The sequence below is a fragment of the Crocodylus siamensis genome, chromosome 2, assembly GCF_052110815.1.
Source record: "Crocodylus siamensis isolate JL-2025a chromosome 2, ASM5211081v1, whole genome shotgun sequence".
In the NCBI taxonomy this organism is placed as follows: domain Eukaryota; kingdom Metazoa; phylum Chordata; order Crocodylia; family Crocodylidae; genus Crocodylus; species Crocodylus siamensis.
The window spans coordinates 174091302-174111018 of NC_143396.1; the positions used below are offsets into that span (position 1 = coordinate 174091302).

At 39.1% G+C, this 19717-nt stretch overlaps 1 protein-coding gene across 9 annotated transcripts in view; it reads right to left on the reverse strand.

Annotated features, from left to right (window-relative positions):
- Positions 1–19717, reverse strand: part of PPP6R3 (protein phosphatase 6 regulatory subunit 3) — a 105918-nt gene that overhangs the window by 25634 nt on the left and 60567 nt on the right. For 7 of the 9 annotated variants that reach the window (XM_090032351.1, XM_090032354.1, XM_090032356.1 and 4 more), the window contains 4 exons: positions 18876–18991; positions 16605–16690; positions 9715–9801; positions 590–687 (listed from right to left, as the gene is read on the reverse strand). In XM_090032351.1, the coding sequence (XP_089888477.1) occupies positions 590–687; positions 9715–9801; positions 16605–16690; positions 18876–18991 (387 nt within the window). The remainder of the gene's footprint in view (positions 1–589; positions 688–9714; positions 9802–16604; positions 16691–18875; positions 18992–19717) is intronic. The other 2 variants (XM_090032353.1, XM_090032352.1) reach the window with 2 other exon arrangements.

Below are 19717 nucleotides of genomic sequence, written 5' to 3' on the forward strand. Positions count from 1 at the left end.
TTTTATTGGGTTTTTTGTTCCTTTTATAGACTAAAACTATTCCCATTTCTAAATCCTTCACTTACCCTAATTGGAGAAATGTCTGAACTGCCTTGCTCTTGAACACAAAAGGCAGATTTATGGTGCCCTTCCTTACTGTTCCCTACAGAAAAGAACACTTGTGGATATATTGTTCCTGCCAGCTTTCCCACCAAAACTTAATTAAGACTGTGTCACAGCATGGAACATACTGCAGGTCTAACTACTGTGCCTCAAAACTCTCTCATGAATTCTGGCCCCACGATTTCCATGTGCCAGGGGTCACGTGTACTACGTGCAGACCCATAAGTTGAGCTACACAGCCAGAGGCTAAGCATTCTCTTATCCAGCTGCTAGGGAAGGTAGAAAAATTGCTCAGGAAGGCTAATTCTGCTTTTCCTGGCAATCTTCGTTGATTAAAAAACATACAACATTGATCAAGAAAAACAAGGTTGACTAGAGACAGCTCAACATCAGTGAAGGCCGCAGATGACACAGTCAAAAGACACATAATAAAGTTAAAAAAAACCCCTCAAGACAGACATGAAAACCAGCATAAAGGTCTACTCACTTGCCGATGTCATCTTGATCAGCAAACTTCTCATCGTTGAAGCCAAACTGGTCAATAAAATTGGACGTCATTTGTTGCATCTGATAATCAGAAAAGGCCTGGCAACCCCAGGACCAACGACAGTGATATAATGATTCTAATAATATTCTAAATACTACTTTTGCCCATTTTGCTTCAGAAATAAAATTTGCTAATTTAAACACAAGGGGGTAAGAAAAGTTCACTTATTTTCAAAACTAAAACTTCGACTGGATAGACACCTACCCACATGAGATAGCTTTGAAGCCAGCCTGACAGCAGCAGCTCTAATAAGGAAGTTACAGCTTCAGCTTTCTTGCAGTTTCAAGCAGCACATTTCCAAATGCATCCACATAAAACATATTCCCTTGCTAGTATGAAATCACAGCTCAGAGAACACAGGGAAATAGGAAATGTTTAGGAACAGAAAGATATGTGCAGGTGAATAGTTGCAGTCAAGTTGGCTGACTATAACATTTTCAAGAATGGGATTTAACTCAGTGGTTCTCAAACTTTTTCAACTCTAGGCACCCTCAGAAAAATGCTACCTCTGAGCTTCCATTTGTTTCCTGACTACAGAAAAACAGTAGAGCAATTCTTTTATATCAACAAACAGACAGATACATTCAACAGGTCAGAGAATATGGATTCCTATTTGAAATCTGTGCGTTTATCTTGTAAATTGTGGGTGGCTGTTTGCACACCTAACTATGCTAATGGTACGGTACCCCTTGGGACCCTTAAAAAAAAGTCTCAACCCTGTTTGAGAAGCACTGACCCAACTGATTTTTCTCCATGAACCGAAAGAAAAAAAACACAGTGGGTAACAAAACAGAATTAATACAGATACCTAACTCCTTAACTATGCATCAGTGTTATGAAATATTATTTAAACACAAATCTCATGAGCTATTTTTAAACACAGCCTTAAATATCAGGTCTGTCAGCATATTGTTGGCTTTAATAAACAGACTTTTTTTTTTTTTTTTTTTACGGGGTTACTTCTGAAAGGACTAAAGCCATGCTACCTTCAGTCAAGACAGTCATATTCTTTACAAATTGCATATGGAAACAAGGAGTGCATTCACTTTTCAACTGAAATGAAACCAAACCACAATAGGGAAGATGGCCATTTTCTGGACTTTGCAGTTAGTTTCCAATTGTTTTAACTAAAGCAATATAGAAGGCAAGGCAGAAGTGTGCCTAGAAAAGAGCAGTAGGTAGCTAAGAAGGCGGCATGGGAATGGATGACTGAGGAAAAAGGATGACAACAGAGGGAAAACGTAGAGCTTGTGAAGCATTTAGGAGTTTGGAGGAAAACAAAAGGATAGTGATAAGAAAACTGAAAGCCAGGCAGCTTCTCCACACTCTTAGGATTGGGAGTAGGTAAGCACAGCCCTCATTCAAACAGCCAGTGGAGAGACCTATATTTGCGCAGGTATATTTCTGGTTGAACATTTCAGATTTCAAGATTTAAAAGATGCCTATCAACCTCTCAAATATTTTAGGATAGTGGTATACTTGCCACAACAATATTATTTACTGTTTTAGTAATAAAAAGGTGTTTTTTCTGTTCTTTGCTACTGGTAATTACTGTAACAGCATTGTTTTGGTCTCAGAAGACACCTGGCCTAGATCAGAACAGCTTGCAAGTGAATGAGCAGCCATTCAAAAAGATGCGCCTTCACCTCAAAAACAAAAAACAAAAAACCCCAGGCAAACAGTGAAAGAAAATGAATACTAAAAAACATGACTGGATTTGAAAACCAGAGTTGTGCATTTTCTGGAAAATTTTGAATTGGAAAGTTTTCCAATGCCCTAAATACAGAGTGATCTGATTTAGCATGTTTGACTTATATTTAGTAAACAAAAACTTACAAGTACCCACACGTTAATTTTATGTCCCAAAAGCTACAAGTACTTGAACTGAAATATTTGATTAGGAAAAAAATTAAATACAGCACAGAATGTGGTTTAAATGTTATATACACACAAATTCAAAGCTTTATGTGGAAATAAATTATTTTTATTGAAATACTTGTAAAAATGTAAAGACAATACAATGTACTTCCCCCTTCCATTGTTTGTTTAAATCTGAGGGAAAAACAAAGGCACTGAAAACTGTTGACACACTAATTTTAGCACACCCAAAGAACTGTGCATGATATGCCCTGGTTGTCCACTCATCTACTTCAACAGAGTTTAACTCTCTCACACTGAGGTCACTGCGGCACCTCCAGTTTCGCTGTTACCATCTGTGGAATCGCTCGCACTATACTTGTTAGTTCCATTTCAGAATCAGATCGAAGCAAATCTGATTCAGAACTATTTAAACCTTGTTCTCTTTGGCTAAAAGATGGTTTTGCCAATGAGTCTATGGGCAAAGGCGACTTATCACACTGCATCTTCTTCACCAAATGTGCTTCTGGCTGATTCTCCAGAAGCAAGAGATTTTGAGAAATAGAAACAAGCTTAGTGGTGTGTTCATTTGTTAGTCTATTCTTCTTTTCTGTCTTGACTGAGCTGAAAGCCTTCCAAGTTCCATTCACAAGAAGCTGCTGTTGGTGAAACGCTTAGGATCCTTAGAGCAATTCTGGACAGCCGTTGGGTGTTACAGTAGCCCTTCCACCATGTAAGAGGAGATGTTCTCTGCTGCCTGCCAAATGATGTCTTCGCTCCAAAAGTTCTCTCTTTTGCATGGTACTTGGCAATACCTGTCATTACCGCTATTTCATCCATGTTGGGGACATTCTTAGCTACTTCCACAACTGTATCGAGAGCAGTAGATAATTCATCTTCTGATAAATGTTGTCCTCTGTATTGAGGATCCAAAAGGTTTGCTGCCAGATGAACTGGATGACAGCAAAACTCAGATCTCTTAGTAAACATCTGTTTTACTACTACTTTTTTTTTGGACAGAGGTGAAAAAGGCAAAAGCTCAATTAGATTTTCATTCACTTGTCTGAATATCTCTGGAATATTTGAAAGGCTTGGTGCATCTCCTTCAAGTTTCTTGACTGCTACTAACAGTTTCAGTTGCTAACAGAATGCTCCTTGAACTCGAACCAGAACACATCATTGTTGAGAATCTGCTTCTGAATGTTCGTGGGAATGATCTGAGATCCATGTCATCTATTGAAGCACACTGCAAATAGTTCTTTGTATGCAGCAAGCTACATAAACACTTTGTAGCTGAGCCCCATCTAGTTTCTTCTGGCTATAAAAGTGCACTTTCCTTCCCCTGCTTCTCTTTCTGTAATTCCTTTGAAGCCTGATTAGCAACATAATTGCTGAATACCTTCACAATTGCTTTGCAGTTTGCCAATATTGTTTTCATTGTATTCACACTTATGTCCTATGCCAGAAGATTCAACCCATGAGCAAGACAGCCAAATACTACTAAATGAGGATACACTGCCTTTAAAATTTGCCATGCAGCTTTCATGTTACTCGCATTATCAGTTACAAAGGCTTGTACCCTGGACAGACCTGCACTTTCAATCTCTTCACTTGGTAATTTGGCTATGTATTCACCTGTATGACAAGAAGATTTAATAGCAATTGGTTTTAGGAATATTGGTTCAGGTATTGCTAACAATGTTCAATAAAGGATTTCCTTATGTATCAGTCCATCCATCTGATATCAGAGTCAGTGATTCTGCTTGACCAATCCTTTGAATAACCACTGTTTGAACTCTGTCATACTCTGTCTAAGAGAGAATGTGATGAGCAATGATGTGACAGTAACTCATATGATGGGCAAATTAGTTTGTAATGTTCCTTCCAGTATTGATTTTCAGTTATGGAAAGACGTGTACCAAATAGTAGTGTGCAAATACTACTTGAGCCACTGGTCTCATCTGGTTCTTCTTGATCTTCTTTGGACATTTTGTTCACAAAGCTTGATAAAAAGCTTCACTGTCTTGAACAACTACTCACTGTGGATCACATATCTGGTGACAGTGATCTTGAAAGCAAGGATCCTGCTTCTTCCCCCAGACCTGGCAGCTTAACATACTCATTTTCCATATTTTGCAAATCTGCTATTTAACTTGAGCTACCAAGTTCCCACAACAAAAGGGGGGAAAGATTTTTATTTTAGCCAATTCTAGTCTGGCCTCATCCATGGAAAAGAGAAGTGGCAGTGAGCTTGCTTTCCCCCTTCCTGCCAGAAAACACAATGCTGCTCAACTTGCTGCCTAGTTGTGCTAGGACTGCAGAGCCAAAGGGAAGTATAGCCTGGCCTCCGCTATCAGCCAGAGGACTAAGCTCACTTTCCTGGGTTGAAATAATTAACTATTTGTCTATTACAGATTTCATAGATATTAAGGCTGGAAGGGACCTCGCAAAATTATCAGGTCCAGCCCCCTCCCACCCAAGGGGCAGGAAGTCTGCTAGGGTCAAATAATACCAGCAAGATAAACATCCAACCATGCCTTAAAAAAGCATCCAGAGTAGGTGCCTGCACCACTTCTGGGGAAAAGCGGGGGGGGGGTCTGTCCTAGACTTTCAGAACTCAGACAGTAAAGACGTTTTTCCTTATGCCCAGTCTAAAATGGTCTTCCCAGAGTTTGTGACAGTTCAGTTAAACCTTGTTTGCCCTTGGGATGCCCTGGTGAACAGTTCTCCCAGTTACTGGTGCACACCCTTAATGTATTTATAGGCTGCTACCAAGTCTCCCTGGGCCTTCACTCTTCCAGGCTGAAGAGTCCCACGTCCCTCAGCCTTTCCTCATAAGACTTGTTCTCTTGTCCTCTGATTAGGTTATTTTTTTAAAAATTATTGTTAAGCCTAAGCCACTTTGGGTGCTTAGTGCAAGCAGAAAAGCAGGATACAAATATTTTAAATAAATCAGTAACAGTCTAGAGTTGCATTAATGACTTTTAAAATGATAATGTTTTAACATGGGGGTCGGACTTGATGATCTGCTCAGGTCCCTTCCAAACCTAACAACTATGAAAACAATATAGATGCTAGTCTATACTGTGCGTTGTTTAACATATTAATTTATTTACTTACATATGATTCCTGAAGTAGACTTTTCTATGATGATGTTGTTCCAATACTTCATTGCATTAGCTTTCTGTATATGGCTTGTACTCTTTCAGGAGAGTTTCTATATGTTATTAAATGTTTCTTCCTTCCTCTTGCATTGTTAGCATACTCCTGCCCGCAATATTTACATCTACCAACTTTGTTTCTTCATTCCTTCAGAGGCTTGAACTTCATTAACATGATGTTTCACACTAGTTTTTTTTTCTGATTAGGCATTATTATGACTACTTGAAACCAAAAGCAGTAAAAAAACCCAACAGAACTTATGCAAACACTTCCAACTTCCCCAACTCAAGAAAAGAAATGAGACGCTGTGCGTTTGCTGAACTGAAAGTGAAACAAAAATTAATCAGTTTTAGTTTTGATTTTGCTTTCAACTTGCAGTCCGAGATGAAATAAGAATTTTAGCTTTGGTTTTGATTTGACCTGCACAGCCAATTAAGTGAATTCATAACTTGATTTTTGGTTTGGATTATTATGCAAATGTATTTACCCTCCTGTTTACAAATCAATAAAACATACATGTACTCTCTCACACTTCCTATGGATAATCACCTGAAAAACATTAATTACAACTTTGAAATTGCCACACTTGCCTAAATATCATATTGGCATCCATTCATTGTTATTAATGAGTTTTATGAAACAATGAATTTTTAGAAAGGGAAAATTTCCCAAGGAAAAATAAAGCACTGGAAAATTTTCCATCCCACATCTCTGTTGAAAACTGAAGGGATTTTAAAAAATAAATATTTTTCTCTATGCCCTTTAAACCACAGCAGCAGGGAAAAAGAAAACTAGAAAAGGGTTCCCAGAGGGCACCAACCAGAAATCTGATCCATGTTTTGCAAGCTGGAGGATGAGGAGGGAGAAGACAAGACTTCAATATATTTTTGTTTGGTGCTATTGAATTACAGGAATTTGCAGAAGATTTACAGTACGAGACACATCATTGTGGTAGTGCCAACCCTACTGAGGGAAATTCAGGACAAATTTTAAAGAGCTCAAAGAAGAAAATACATCAATTTGTTGGGTTTTTTTGTTAAAAGAAACAAAAAAAACCTCAAAGACAACAAAGCTAGACTGATAAGGCTGATCCATCTTGTGGCATATAAAGAGTTATACATTAAGTTAGACATCAGGTGGCAAAGGTTATGAACTTTATGTGAAAAGTTACCACATTTTTCCTGAACAAATAAATTCTAGTTACAGAACTGTCAGTAGGAAACAGAAAATTTTAAGAATCACTTCACTTCTCATCCAGCATCCTTAATAAATGTTTCCAAAGGGATCTCTTTAGCCTAGATCAGCTACTGGCAGCCTTACTGTGATGGTGGCCCAGAATGACCTGGCTCAAGTCCAAGTGGCTGCTGCTGGTTCTCCTTGATACCAGTCACACCATGGGTGAAGCTCCTTGTTGTCTGGCTGTGGTGTGGTGCAGGTAAAGGCCCCTGCCACCAAAGCTCCTGCCACTGAAGGCCCCAACGACCATGGGACTAATACAATGATTCCACTGGCTGATGTTGGTCACCCCCTGGCCTGAATCACCGAGATCAAACCTACTCTGTATCAAGGGCTAATTCAGGTGTTCACAAACAAATTTTTAAAAGGTTTTCAATTCTTAAAAAGCCACGGTTTTTCAGGCACAATTAAAGTAATTTTTGCTTACTCCCAAGCTGTGGGTATGCAGACAATTTTCTAGAATCTTGTAACACTGCTAATATCAGCGTAGCTCCTCTGGTGACGGTAACTGTAGCAGCTTTAACACAGCCACGTCATCTAGCTTTGTTCACAGAAGGTCTAGATGACAGTGGTAAAAATATCATCATTGGCTAGTCTCCGCTACCACTCCCACCCCAGCTAGCTAGGCAGAATGTGTGTGTGTGTGTGTTGGGAGGGGGAGTGGGGGGGCGGGGTGAAGGGTAGAGGAAGGGACAGAGAAGAATGGGTAAGATAGAGACACTAATGTCTAGCTATTTATCTTGGGAAAAGTAGTCTACCTGTCCTTGAAATGATTTAAGCCTACTACCTCTCTCACTACCATACTGAACTTCCTAGCATGAACCAACTTCAAGACAGACTTTGCCATTCTAGTTTTAAAAGAGACTAAGTATCTTTTGCAAACATACACTTTGACTGAAAAGATCAGTCTTCAGCAATCCATTGCAGTTGAAGATGACTGTATTCCAGGACAGTGGGTCCAAAAGTGGTTGATGAGGCCTATCTGGGATGGACAGTCTCTACTGCAGTTGGACATGTTTTTGTGTGGAAACACTAGGACTGAAAAGATCAGTACCACAGCACTAGGTCCTCTGTCTCTCTGCAAGATGGACCATCTAACCACTTGATGCTGCTTTAAAAGTGGCAGAGCATATACTGGACATACAATCAGGAGGTGGTGCTTGAAACAATTTTTGAATATTTCCTAATATTCAGCTTGCTTACTAAAGCTGCTACATTAGGGAAGGAACTCAAAGCCATCCAACAAAACGATAACTCTGATATGTGCCAAATCACTGAAATAACTTTAGACATGAATATACCAATACAAGTTTCTAAGATTACAATACCCTCCAATTAACCCAATTTTACAAACCACAAGAACCAAAGACCATGAGACCACGCAGTTATGCTTGGCTTCCCAATAAACAGGCAGTTAAAAATAAGCTGTTTGATCAAAAATCCAAATTCTGTATATGTTGCAAAATGTTTTTATCAGTTGTTTTTCAGCATACAGCGACAACTCATATGTTCTTCCAATTTCCACTACAAGGTTAAAAGGTAATATATGCTACCAGTGGGACAGTGCTAATCCAGAGCACCCTGCAGTCATCGAAAGTGACAGAAATATCAAAAGCACAGGGTACTGTTAGCTGATAATTTTAAAGAAATGCTACCCAGTGGTGTGGCATAATTGTATTAAATATTCTATTGCTGTCAAATTAGCAAACTATAAGTTTCTACAGAGCTTTACACTTCAGACTGCCTCGTTCTTCCAAATGTTCCAGTCTGACAGGTCACTAAGTTTTCTAAACACTCCTAAAAAGCTTTCGTTCTTGCTTTTGTACAGCTGGTAGCTAGAATACATGCATTCTGTTCCTAGTGTATGATACATGGAAATTCTAAAGTTAATTTGAAAGAGATGCTGGCCATATAAAGCAGCTTAATTTAAAGGATTTTTTTGTGCATATTTAAATATCAATGGTTTGAAACTTAAGAAAAGTTCTGTACTAAGCTACTGGATTCCCCATGCCAAAATAAATGGGCTCAGCATTCTCCCCCCACATTTGAGCAACTGCATTCTGATGTTCTCCTAAAGCTAGAATGTACCAAGATGAATTAGCCAATTCTCTTACTTTATTCTTCAAACAATCAGCTACAGCATCTTACTTCATAAGTTTAAAAAACTTTTGAATTTGTAGCAATTGAAATAGAATGCATATTCTTTTGATAAAGTATGTATTTTAACCCAAAAATGTGATTTAAATAACATCTCACTCATCTATCTTCAGGAACTGAAACCAACCTATGGAATATATTAAACAATCCCATTTTGCTAAGAACCAATACCCATTCTTAGAATTACTTGCATGAATAAAAGTCAGTTTCACACTATGGTAGAGTGACCAAAGACCATAGTCTAAGACAAGGGTGTCAAATGTAGGGCTGCTCTATCTAGCCTGCCAGACTACATTCAGGCCAACACAAGCTGGGGAAGGGAAGAAGGAACACAGCCTCCTTTGGGCCCAGGCAGATATGGCAATTGCCAAGCAGGAGAGTGAGCAAGGCCCAATACAGATCTGTCACCCTCCAGCCACTTTGCCAGTTGTCACTGCTGTGCCCCTACCTCCTTAGCAATCAGCCCTACTTTCAGTCCCATGCTGGAGCTGCACATGCCCCATGCCAGAACCAGACCATGCTCCAGACTGAACCCAGCCCGCAAGGAGCCCTGCGGTCTGCATCTGGCTTAGGGCACAAAGCCAGTTTGACACCCCTGCTTTCACAAAAGGAACAACCTATGCATAAAAAGAATGTTAACAAACAAAACTCACTTGCTGCAAAGAAGAATCTTGTGAGAAACCAGTTTCTTTAAAGTCAATTTCGTCATCGCTGGATGAATGAATGTGGCAGGTAGTAACCTAGACAAAGAATTTAGGCATTTAATACAGAAAACAGGTTTCATGCAAATCTGAATACAAGTTAACTGTCATTAAATCCCATTGCAAAAAGAGATGTAGTGGAAGATTTTCAATCCAGGAAATAAATTTTCAACTGTCATACTACAAAAGCATCATGCACACACTATTTGTGTAGGGTGTTGTCCATTTTTTATAGTGCTAGATACCATTAGCAAATTTTTCTGTACATCACATGAGAACTAAACCAACTTTAAACATCTAGCTGCTAAACAAACTCAAACTGACAATGACAGAGCAAGGTCCGGTTCTTCAAAAGAATTAAGTGCCTAAAACTCATAATTAAAAGCAGTAGACGCTGAGGCTAGATGGCCAAGATGGCTTAAGTTAAGAAATATTTCCATAAAAATAAACACTGCATAGAATAGTATTTCTCAACCCATGGGTTGCGATCCAACCGTGGGTCACAGAAGTACATGAAAGGGTCACGAACAAGCCTTAAAAACAGATTCTCCTTTGAAAGAAGAAAAACATAGGAAATGGTGGCTTTTCCCTTGCAAGCTGGCCAAATTCCAGCCTGCTTGGGACTCCCCATGCCCCACGCACTAGAGGCAGTGGATTGGGAGTGAGGGACACTGGGTCAGGACTGCCCATCAACGCTTACAAATGGGTCCCGGTATCCTGGTACAAAAAAAGGTTGAGAACCAATGGCACGTGTAATTCTTTCACTTATTACTTCGAAACAACTGATCGTCTTTCTAAAAGTAAACTGTCTATATGAAGGGCAAAAAACCATCTCAAAAACTAGATCTCTATATTCCAGAAGTATTTAAATAAGTTTTCCATACATTTTTTTTTTTTTTTTAATTCAGGGCTCCATAGAAGAAATTAATATTACCAATCTTGGGTAAAACAAACATGACCTTGGAATGACTCAGCAGTAAAAATCACATCCCATCCTCCCCTGCTACCCAAAAACATCATGTTCAAGTTCAAACCATGGTATAGGTTCTGCACATACTTAGCATATATTTTTTTAATTTGAAAAATAAGATGCAAATCTCTAAAACTGAGCATCAGAACAAAGAACCTCCCTAAAAGGTCACTAGGATTTGTCCGACAGCTTAATTGCTCAGAATTACCAAACATTTAAATCATTTTTTGTTCAAGTCTATTAAATTTTAAGTAGGTAGCCTTGTGAAAAGCAAGCAATAATAAAAATCAAGTCAAACCAAAGTAAAATACTTGGAATTCTGATTTACAGATTAAATTGGCCTGAAGCTAAATTTAAGCATACCTGTAAAAATGACTCAGTTCACAATTCCTGTGTAGTTTTCTACTTAACAGAGAGATAAAGGGGTTGTGTAGATACTAGACTAAAAGGAGCATCAGAACTCTCAGAAGTTTTTATAAAAAAGGAAAAATGTTTAGTATGTTTTGCCATCACTCTTTGGGTTTTTTTCCCCCCCCCAAGTCTGACTGTTAGAACAGCTTGTTTCTAGGATGTGAAAAGTCTACATGAAAGGATGATGTACAAGCTAAGCTTCAAATACATACTATTTCCCTCTGTGGAAAACGTGGATATTAACAATAGAGTACCTCCTATAAACATCTGCTAATCAATTGCAACCATAAGACATCAGAAATGAATTACAGAAGCTCCAAAAATACTGAATTCTTCAATGCAGCTAAACACCTAGTCTGTCCAAACAATACACACACACGTCCACGCGCACGCATATGTGCGCACCCTGAGCTTGGCTTCCTTTTGGTTAGCCAGGGAAGATTTTTAACTTGAGAACTGGTTACAGCCCCACAATAATACAGTTGAAGTTTTTTTGATGAAAGGACCCATTTCTTTCTTTCAGTCAGTTGGCATTCTGCATTACCATAATTGTATTTACTGACAGGATACTGTGTAAATAATACAACTGCTTGAAAAAGTACTAACAAAACAACGAACACTTTAAAAGCAAAGAGTCTATAACACACAAAACAAAAAATGCAGCAAAAATAACTTTGGAAAAACAATAGCAATGGCTGTTGTCTTAAGGAATACTGCTATAGGAATTGGGACATTTCATAAGTTGATCTAGCACGTGAGAGGTCCATGAAGCACATTAGTCTCCTAAGCACTGGACCCTTGCAAGTATCCACCACTGCCTCCCATCAGAGAAGCACCTCTCACACAGATTTAGCAGGGGGTGGCAATGTACTAAAAAGAACAGGCATGCAATTTCTTCCTCTTGACAGTTGACTCCAGAATCCATACTTGATGAGCAGACAGCTGTCTGTAGATCATTAGCACAAAACAAATAATTGCATCTTGAAAGTTATTCCCCTATGCACTACAGTTCATCTTCTGCTCATTTTTTAAAAGGAAGTCTCTATAAAAAAAGGGGTGGGGAGCTCAGCTTGATCAAACACACAAGGAGATCCCACTCTCAAAGGCTGTAGGGTTTTTCTCTTTTAATTTAGTTATGCTTTTTCTACAATATTTCCTGGATTATTAGACCATGGTTAAAAAACTAAAACAAATTAAAAAAATAAATCACTAAACAGGCACATGTACATGAGGCTGAAATGGCAAATCAAGCTGGCTGGTCAGCACAGGTGAACATCACTGAGCCTGTGGAAGTCTAGTCCCTACACACATGGTCTTACAATAAGACTCCTTCCTATGCGTTCTCACATCCAAGCTTATGCTAGAGGGAGAGATGTAGGGTGTGCGTGTGTGCACATGGGTTGGTGTTTAAACTAAGTACTGCATTCTTAAAGTCTTGCATGCCTGGGCATTTTGTCCCAAAAACAGCTACTGTATTTGAGGCACCCTAGATGACTGGAAAATAGCCAGTATTCTTCAGAAGTTAAAACAACATATATACACGATAAAGGTTAGGCTTTAAATAAAAGATGGGGACATTTAAAAAAAAAAGGTTCTTCAGGATTCAAGAAAAACATAAATATGTATAAAATCTCTATTAGAATTGACTGAAATTTAGTAACTAGTGGCCCTAACTTTAAAAAAATATTCTGTGTCTGTCAGAAGTCTAATTTTAAAATGCTTCAACTGCATTTGCAGGACAGTTTTAAAGTCATCATTAAGCTATCCTAGCTAAAGCAATACCATGGCATAGCCAACAAATTAATTCAGATTGTCATATAGTATGACACCCATTTTCACAAGAACTTTAATGACTTTGATGAAGTACTGCAGAGCTATTCAGTTTTTTTGATAGCAAATAGCTCTTGCAGATAGAGCTAGGCTACTCTAGCAGCAGAAAACTAGGGAGCAGCGGCTGAATGGAAGAATCTAACCTGCTCCATCACCACCACACTCTTTCCAGCAGGTGCAGGTCATAAACCAAACTCAAACTCACAAATTGCTATGCTTTTATTAACGGTTATTTCTCAGTTCCCCACTCTACGTACAGTGTAGACACCATTGCTGTCAATGTGAGCTAATCCTTTGGAATGTGATTCCCTCTGGAAGAAAGCATCTCACTTGTTGGAGCAAATTTCTTACCTTCTGTAAGGAACTAAAGAGCAAATTAGCTATTCTTGGGATAACTGTATAATAATTTTGTATATTTCTCCTACTGTCTTATATAGGCATGGCATAAGCATTACACAAGTAAATGTATCACAACTTAAAACATATTATCTTTATTTTACTTCTTTATTTCTCACTCTGTCATTAAGGGAAACATCGTTGCGTGGGTGTTCTTTTTGAGTGTGTTCGTCTTCCATAAACTTAGAGAAGGGTTAGTTAAGGCCAATGATTTGAAAGGATCTAAAGAACACTTTGTACTGAGAGCCACTGAAGGACTGGTTTGTTTCTGAAGACATTTTTCAATTAAGAACACAAATAGTCTTTTGGCTGTGCATGATTATTACAGAGTTAACTGCTGAAACTTCCTTAACCTGACAAAGGGTTTTTGAACCCAAAAGCTTGGTTAATAATTGTTTTCCAATTATTTAAGTTGGTCTAATAAAAGATATCAGATTCACTCAAAGAACCTGGTCTTACAGAGTTTATAACATTTTTCCACCAAATCACAAACATTAACTTCTGTTTAGGGCAGGATTCTGGAGTTAACAATTACTTAAGTTTCATCTGTAGTTTCACTTACAGCCAATGTGGTGTCCATTCAGAAGTGCAGAAGTGTTTCATGCCAGAAACAGAAACATTATGCCAATAAAATGATTCTTTGCACAGTTCAAGAAGCATGAAGTATGGGTATTTAAATTAGCAAACGCTGTTTAATACAAGTCCACAGAGCAATGCATTTGAAAGAAAGCCACTACCATAAAGTCAGAGGAACATACCCCTTGCAGCTATTGAATGTTAATAACCATTTTTCTCTGACAGCAACGGTGTTACATTGATTGTTATTATGTGACAGTCTGACAAAGAGTGATGCCAACAGTGTGCTTAATGGCATCTGTTACTCATTTCTGCTCTGCAGTGTCATGCGGATTATTTCATTAAGCAGAGGAACTGTATCCTCACTTAGATTCTGGAAAAGCTGAAGAACTTTGCGCTCAGCTCAGGCACTTCAATGACCAACAGCAAACTTTCCAAAGTGCTATTTTAATGAGAGATTTCATGTTAGACCAGCTAACGAAGATGGAAAGACAACACCCCATTTGTGAGACAGCAGGTATCAGGTACTTGGTCTCAACAGGATCTAGTATAAAGGAGTGTTAAATGTCCTGTGTTCCATACTGAAACCTGAATTGAACAAGAGAGGCTCAGTATTCAAGCATTATCCTAACTGGTGGGGATCCAGTTTAAGATAGGTTTCTTTGAGAGAGATTTACCTTAGCTAGCTAGCAGGCTGACCTGTAGAAGGTTTTTTAAGAAAACTTTAGATGGGAGGCCTTGCATGACACCAATTATTTCCCCAAGCAGAATTCTTAGTTGGGGTAAATTGCTCTGCCTCCACATCAACTAAAAAGCTTCTCAGAAGATCTAGGTTTACTGTTCCACATACATGTCAACTACGCAACTTTTTCAAGGTCAGGAGGCTAAGAAAGTCTGAATCGCAGCGGGACACTTATGGGACATTTTCAAAAGAAGATTTTACAAACCCAACAAATGCTCCTCATCCAGGAAGACTGATTCTTCAGCATTAATCCAAAGCAGCTGTGATCTTAGTTAGCATTACAGATGTCAGATTCACAAAAAGCCCAGAATCTACAGGTTTGGGTAAATTTGTTAAATTACTGTACACTTTCTGTATTTCTGCTGTGAATTAGTGCTGTGTGTTTTGAAAAAAAAAACAAACAAAAAACTAGTCAATTACAAAAGGCTCATAATGGACCACCTCAAGAGAAACAAAATGTGATTCCCTTTCAGATGTCTTAATCTGAAAATGTACTTCAGCATTAAGGATAAGCCATTAGACTAGATGTTTTAAGTATTTAGTCTTTTCACTCAGCTGGAGAATTGGGTGCTAGAGAACAAGAATTATATGTTGATAGGTATCTAATGTAGATACAAATGGGGCACTTGGCTAGTCCCCGCCATGCAGAAAAAAAGAGCAGACATCTCAGAACCTGAGTGGACTGTATTGTTATGAAGTGCAATTCTGGCTCATTAAAACTAGACATCTTTCACTTTTTCAGCCCTGCAGGAAACAAATTTATAGATTGAATACTGCCTAATTTTTTTTTTTTTTTTTTTTTTTTTTTTTACACAGATCTCTTGGTTTGCAGGACTTGCAAAGAGTATTCCCGTTTGTTTTAAATGCAAGAGAATATAATTTACCACTAAGCAAAGAACAGACTGCATATTACACGGTGTACTTCGAGTTGTATTCCTTTGTTCTTATATTTGCAGAAACAGCATATCATACAGCAACTTCAGAGTTTTAAAAAATTAAAAACAGCAGATTTAACAATCTTTATTCATCTTTTGGTCCAAATTAGTACTTTATCAGTACCATTCAGTAACCCACAGACAAAAGCAGCATATTCTTGGGAACTGGAACAGGACTAAAAGCCACAAAGAAAGAAAAAAAAAAAAAAAAAAAAAAAAGTAGGAAGCAGCAGCCTCATCTTAAAAAAAGAAAATCTTCCATAACAAAGACAACCATTAAAATTTGCAACAGAAATAAAAAATTAGTTTGTCCAATTTGGAAATCAAGGAATGCATTTCCTTTCACACTGAATACTTTATCTTTAAATACATTGAACAGAAAAGGCTGTCTCTATTTAAGTCTAATTCTGCACTTCAAAATTAGATGAGCATTTAATCCTTTAAAAAGTCAACGTAATCTCCAAATCAGTCAGTGCAGAACAGAATAGTCATCACAGGACTATAAACACAGGCATATGAAATCATATTACTTAAGTGAGGTAGATACTACGTGCATCACATTCCATGATGCAGGAAGCAGTTCATATGTAGGTCTGTTTACATCCTACATGGATCAAGTCTAACCCCAGCTTCAGCAATTTTAGTCTCAATTCTTCAGGCAGTTTTGAACTTGCAAGGTCCTCAAAGTGACACCTTCCTGTAGCGTAGTATTTTTTTTTAAAGAGGTGCAGTACAAAGTGTGCCCAACTCCAAATATCCTTGCAAAATTACAGTAACTGCCAATAAAAGTAGCCATATTTGCAAAGGAAATCAGGGTGGTGTCGATTCCACAATTGAACTACCTGAGATGCTGGCTGACATTGTCTTAGAAGAACAATGGCTGGTAAGGCTGTGGTGTAATTCTGTCCCTGACACACTGGAAAGGAAAAGAGGTGCCCTTACAAAAGAAGTAACTTTTCAAACTTCATCTTATAAAACCTACTAGATCCACTGTGTTCCTTTTGTTAGTTTCTCCTAAGGAGCTTGTGCAGAATGTCTCCCATCGTTCTCTGACCTCCTCTGGTAGCTCTAGAAGTATGAAATGCAAGAAAAAAAAAAAAAGATTTAGTCCCATGTCAGTGAAATGACATTCAAGAAATATGATTGTTTTCTTCTTAAACCCCAACAATGAACTGCTGAAAGCACTGCAGGAAATATATACTCTCACATGGCAGATAAAACAGCGTGTGGTTTTCAGACAGACACTGCCAGTCTATTAGTTGATGCTCTCAATGGGTGCTGACAGACTGGGGGCAGGGAAAGGGATGGGGACAGATAAAAAACCAAAACAAAAAACACGCACCTCACTTTACCGGAAGCAGCAGTGCATTACTTCAACCTGGCGCTGCAGCATCTGTATAGATCAGGCACTTCATTGGGGCCTTTTGGTACTTTTATCTAATAGCTGATTCAAAAAAACCCCATTAAAGCACACAATCTACACAGATGTTGGGAAAGCTGGGTGCAACTAACACGCTGCCTCTTCTGGGCATGTGCTGGGCTTGGCATGGGAGCACACCCAGTTTAAATTAAAGCACCATCCCATCTTGCCCCGCCCCCTCGCAAGAAGCCAGTGGCTCCCTGGTGCAGTGGGCTTGTTATATTAAGTGACCATAAGAAAGATGCAAGTAACCACTAACAGGACAAGGGCCTGTGGAGATGGACCCTTAGGGAAGAAACGCAATGGACAAAAACCATAAAGGAAGGCTTAGAGGGGAAAAAAAGCAGCATTGTTCTAGAAGTATCTTTGTAAATAAGGCTCAAAACAGATGCCACCAAATGAAGTGGACTGGCTGTGCTAGGATGTACCTGCAGGAAGAGCCTGGTAGGAATTAACCAAGGTGTGCAGGACTAGAAAGAGCTAGCAGCTCCAGGCTCCCAGCATTCTGATGCTGTAAAGCAGACATCCACTAATAAATAATATCACATATTGATGCCACCTTCATTGGAGCCACAGATTTTGGGCAGTTGTGGCTCTACAAGGGGTATGGATGTCTGCTTGGCTTTTGTGCCACCATAAAAGTAGTTATGGTGGCACAGGGGAGATGAAAGGCAACATTTATTTCCATCCTAAAGGGTACATGGCAAGAGTTGTGACTGTAGGGTCGTGCATTAGATCCCATTATGCCATACCATGATCCTGGACTCTCCCTGCACCAGCTTCTGAAGCTATGAGCCAGCCCCGTGAGCTGATGTGGGCTGCAGGGCTTGCAGCAGGGGCAATTCTGCCACCACTGTGAGATACAGGGTTCACAGCAGGGAGAACACTGCCACCACTGCAAGCCTCGTGAGGTGTGGGAGTTTGCAACAGCAGCAGAATTCTTCCCATTAGCTGAGTAGGCTTGAGGGGGGCAGCATTCTCCCCATTGCAAGCCCCACAGCTGAGGAAGCTCACAGCCAGGGCAGGGCCAGGAACAATGCTGCCACTGTGAGCCTTGTCAGTCCCAGGGCTGACAGCAGGTGGTGCATCCTGAGGCTGGGAGCCCCTCAGTTAGTGGGGCTCCCTGTCACAGGGAAGCACTTGGCCACATATTCAATTAATGGTGTGATTAGAACAAGCTACAAAGTTACTACACATTTTTGTGGAATAACTTTGTAGCTTACGCTTCCTTTATCACACCATTAATTCGTTGAACGTGTAGCTAGGTCACAACTTTAGATTTCATAGACATTAGGGCTGGAAGGGACCTCGGGAGATCATCGAGTCCAGCCCCCTGCCCAAAGGGCAGGAAGTCAGCTGGGGTCATAGGATCCCAGCAAGATAAGCATCCAATTTACTCTTGAAGGTGTTCAATGTAGGTCCTTGAACCACCTCCGCTGGCAGACTGTTCCAGACCTTGGGGGCTCGGACAGTAAAGAAATTCTTCCTTATGTCCATCCTGAAACGGTCTTGCAGGAGTTTGTGACTGTTCTGGTTAATCATGCTTTATGTGTAGTGTGTAGAGGGGAGCTGAGTTGCACATCAGAATACACAGCTTGACTCCATTTAATTATAAAATTACCACATGCTCCCTACCACTTGCATTTGAAGCAGCCTTGGTAATGAATGGGCAAATCAAACACACACACTTTGTCTGAAGAACATTTGTAAAAGAAAGAAAGAGAAAAAAAAAATCAATATTAAAATCTGCCTCTTTTGTTCCTAGCACAACTCAATTCCATAAACCCAATTAACAGAAAAGTCTAGGACAAAATTTGCAAACTTTAGTATTACCTTTAATAAGCTGCTGGACTAGTGTACTGTTTGGCCCCTTATCAGTACTATGGACAATACAGTTAGCTATCCTTGTTAAGTGACCCATATAGCCATACCGCCTTCCTCCTTCAGCCCTGCAAAAGGAAAAAAAAAAGTGCAAACGTTCATATTCTGGATAATTAACTGGCTATTAAACTACTCTGTGGTTTCAAAATGTTCAGCAGAGCCATGAAAGTGTTAAAAGAAAGTACAGACTAATCAAGCAAGAACACAGAGTACTCTTAGGCAGAATGAACAGCATACACTTCAACCAAAAAGTTTTTTAAAAGTTGTAAATTTTTCAAGGCACCTCCAACCTCTCCACTGGTCTAAAATGTATATAACTACTACAATCAAGCCTTCACATATTTTTAAGACTGACAGGGGCAGAAAAAGTAGAATGGTCAAAATGAAGGAAATATTAATTTAAATTTGGTCCAAATTGCCTACACTTCCCCGGAGTCTAAGGATACTTTCCCTGGAAACTATTGTTAATAAAAATATTCTAAAGAAAGAAAAAAAAAGAGAAAGAAGGGGGGGGGGAGGGGAAAGACTCTTCTGAGCCTGAGTAATAAGTAAGTCCTTCATTCAGGATACACTAAAATACTCCAGGATGCATAAGTTTTTTTTTAAATTTCTGATTGACAAAGAAGGACCAATTGAAATTTCTATAAAACGGATAAGTTAGGACTGCTGTCTTCCCAAAGTTGAAGCATAGTAAGTTAAAGACATTCAAGTGACAATGTAGCTATGAGGCAATTCAGCTATCTATGCTAACTTGTTTGACTCAAAATAGAAAGTATCAGCTGCCAGATCACCAC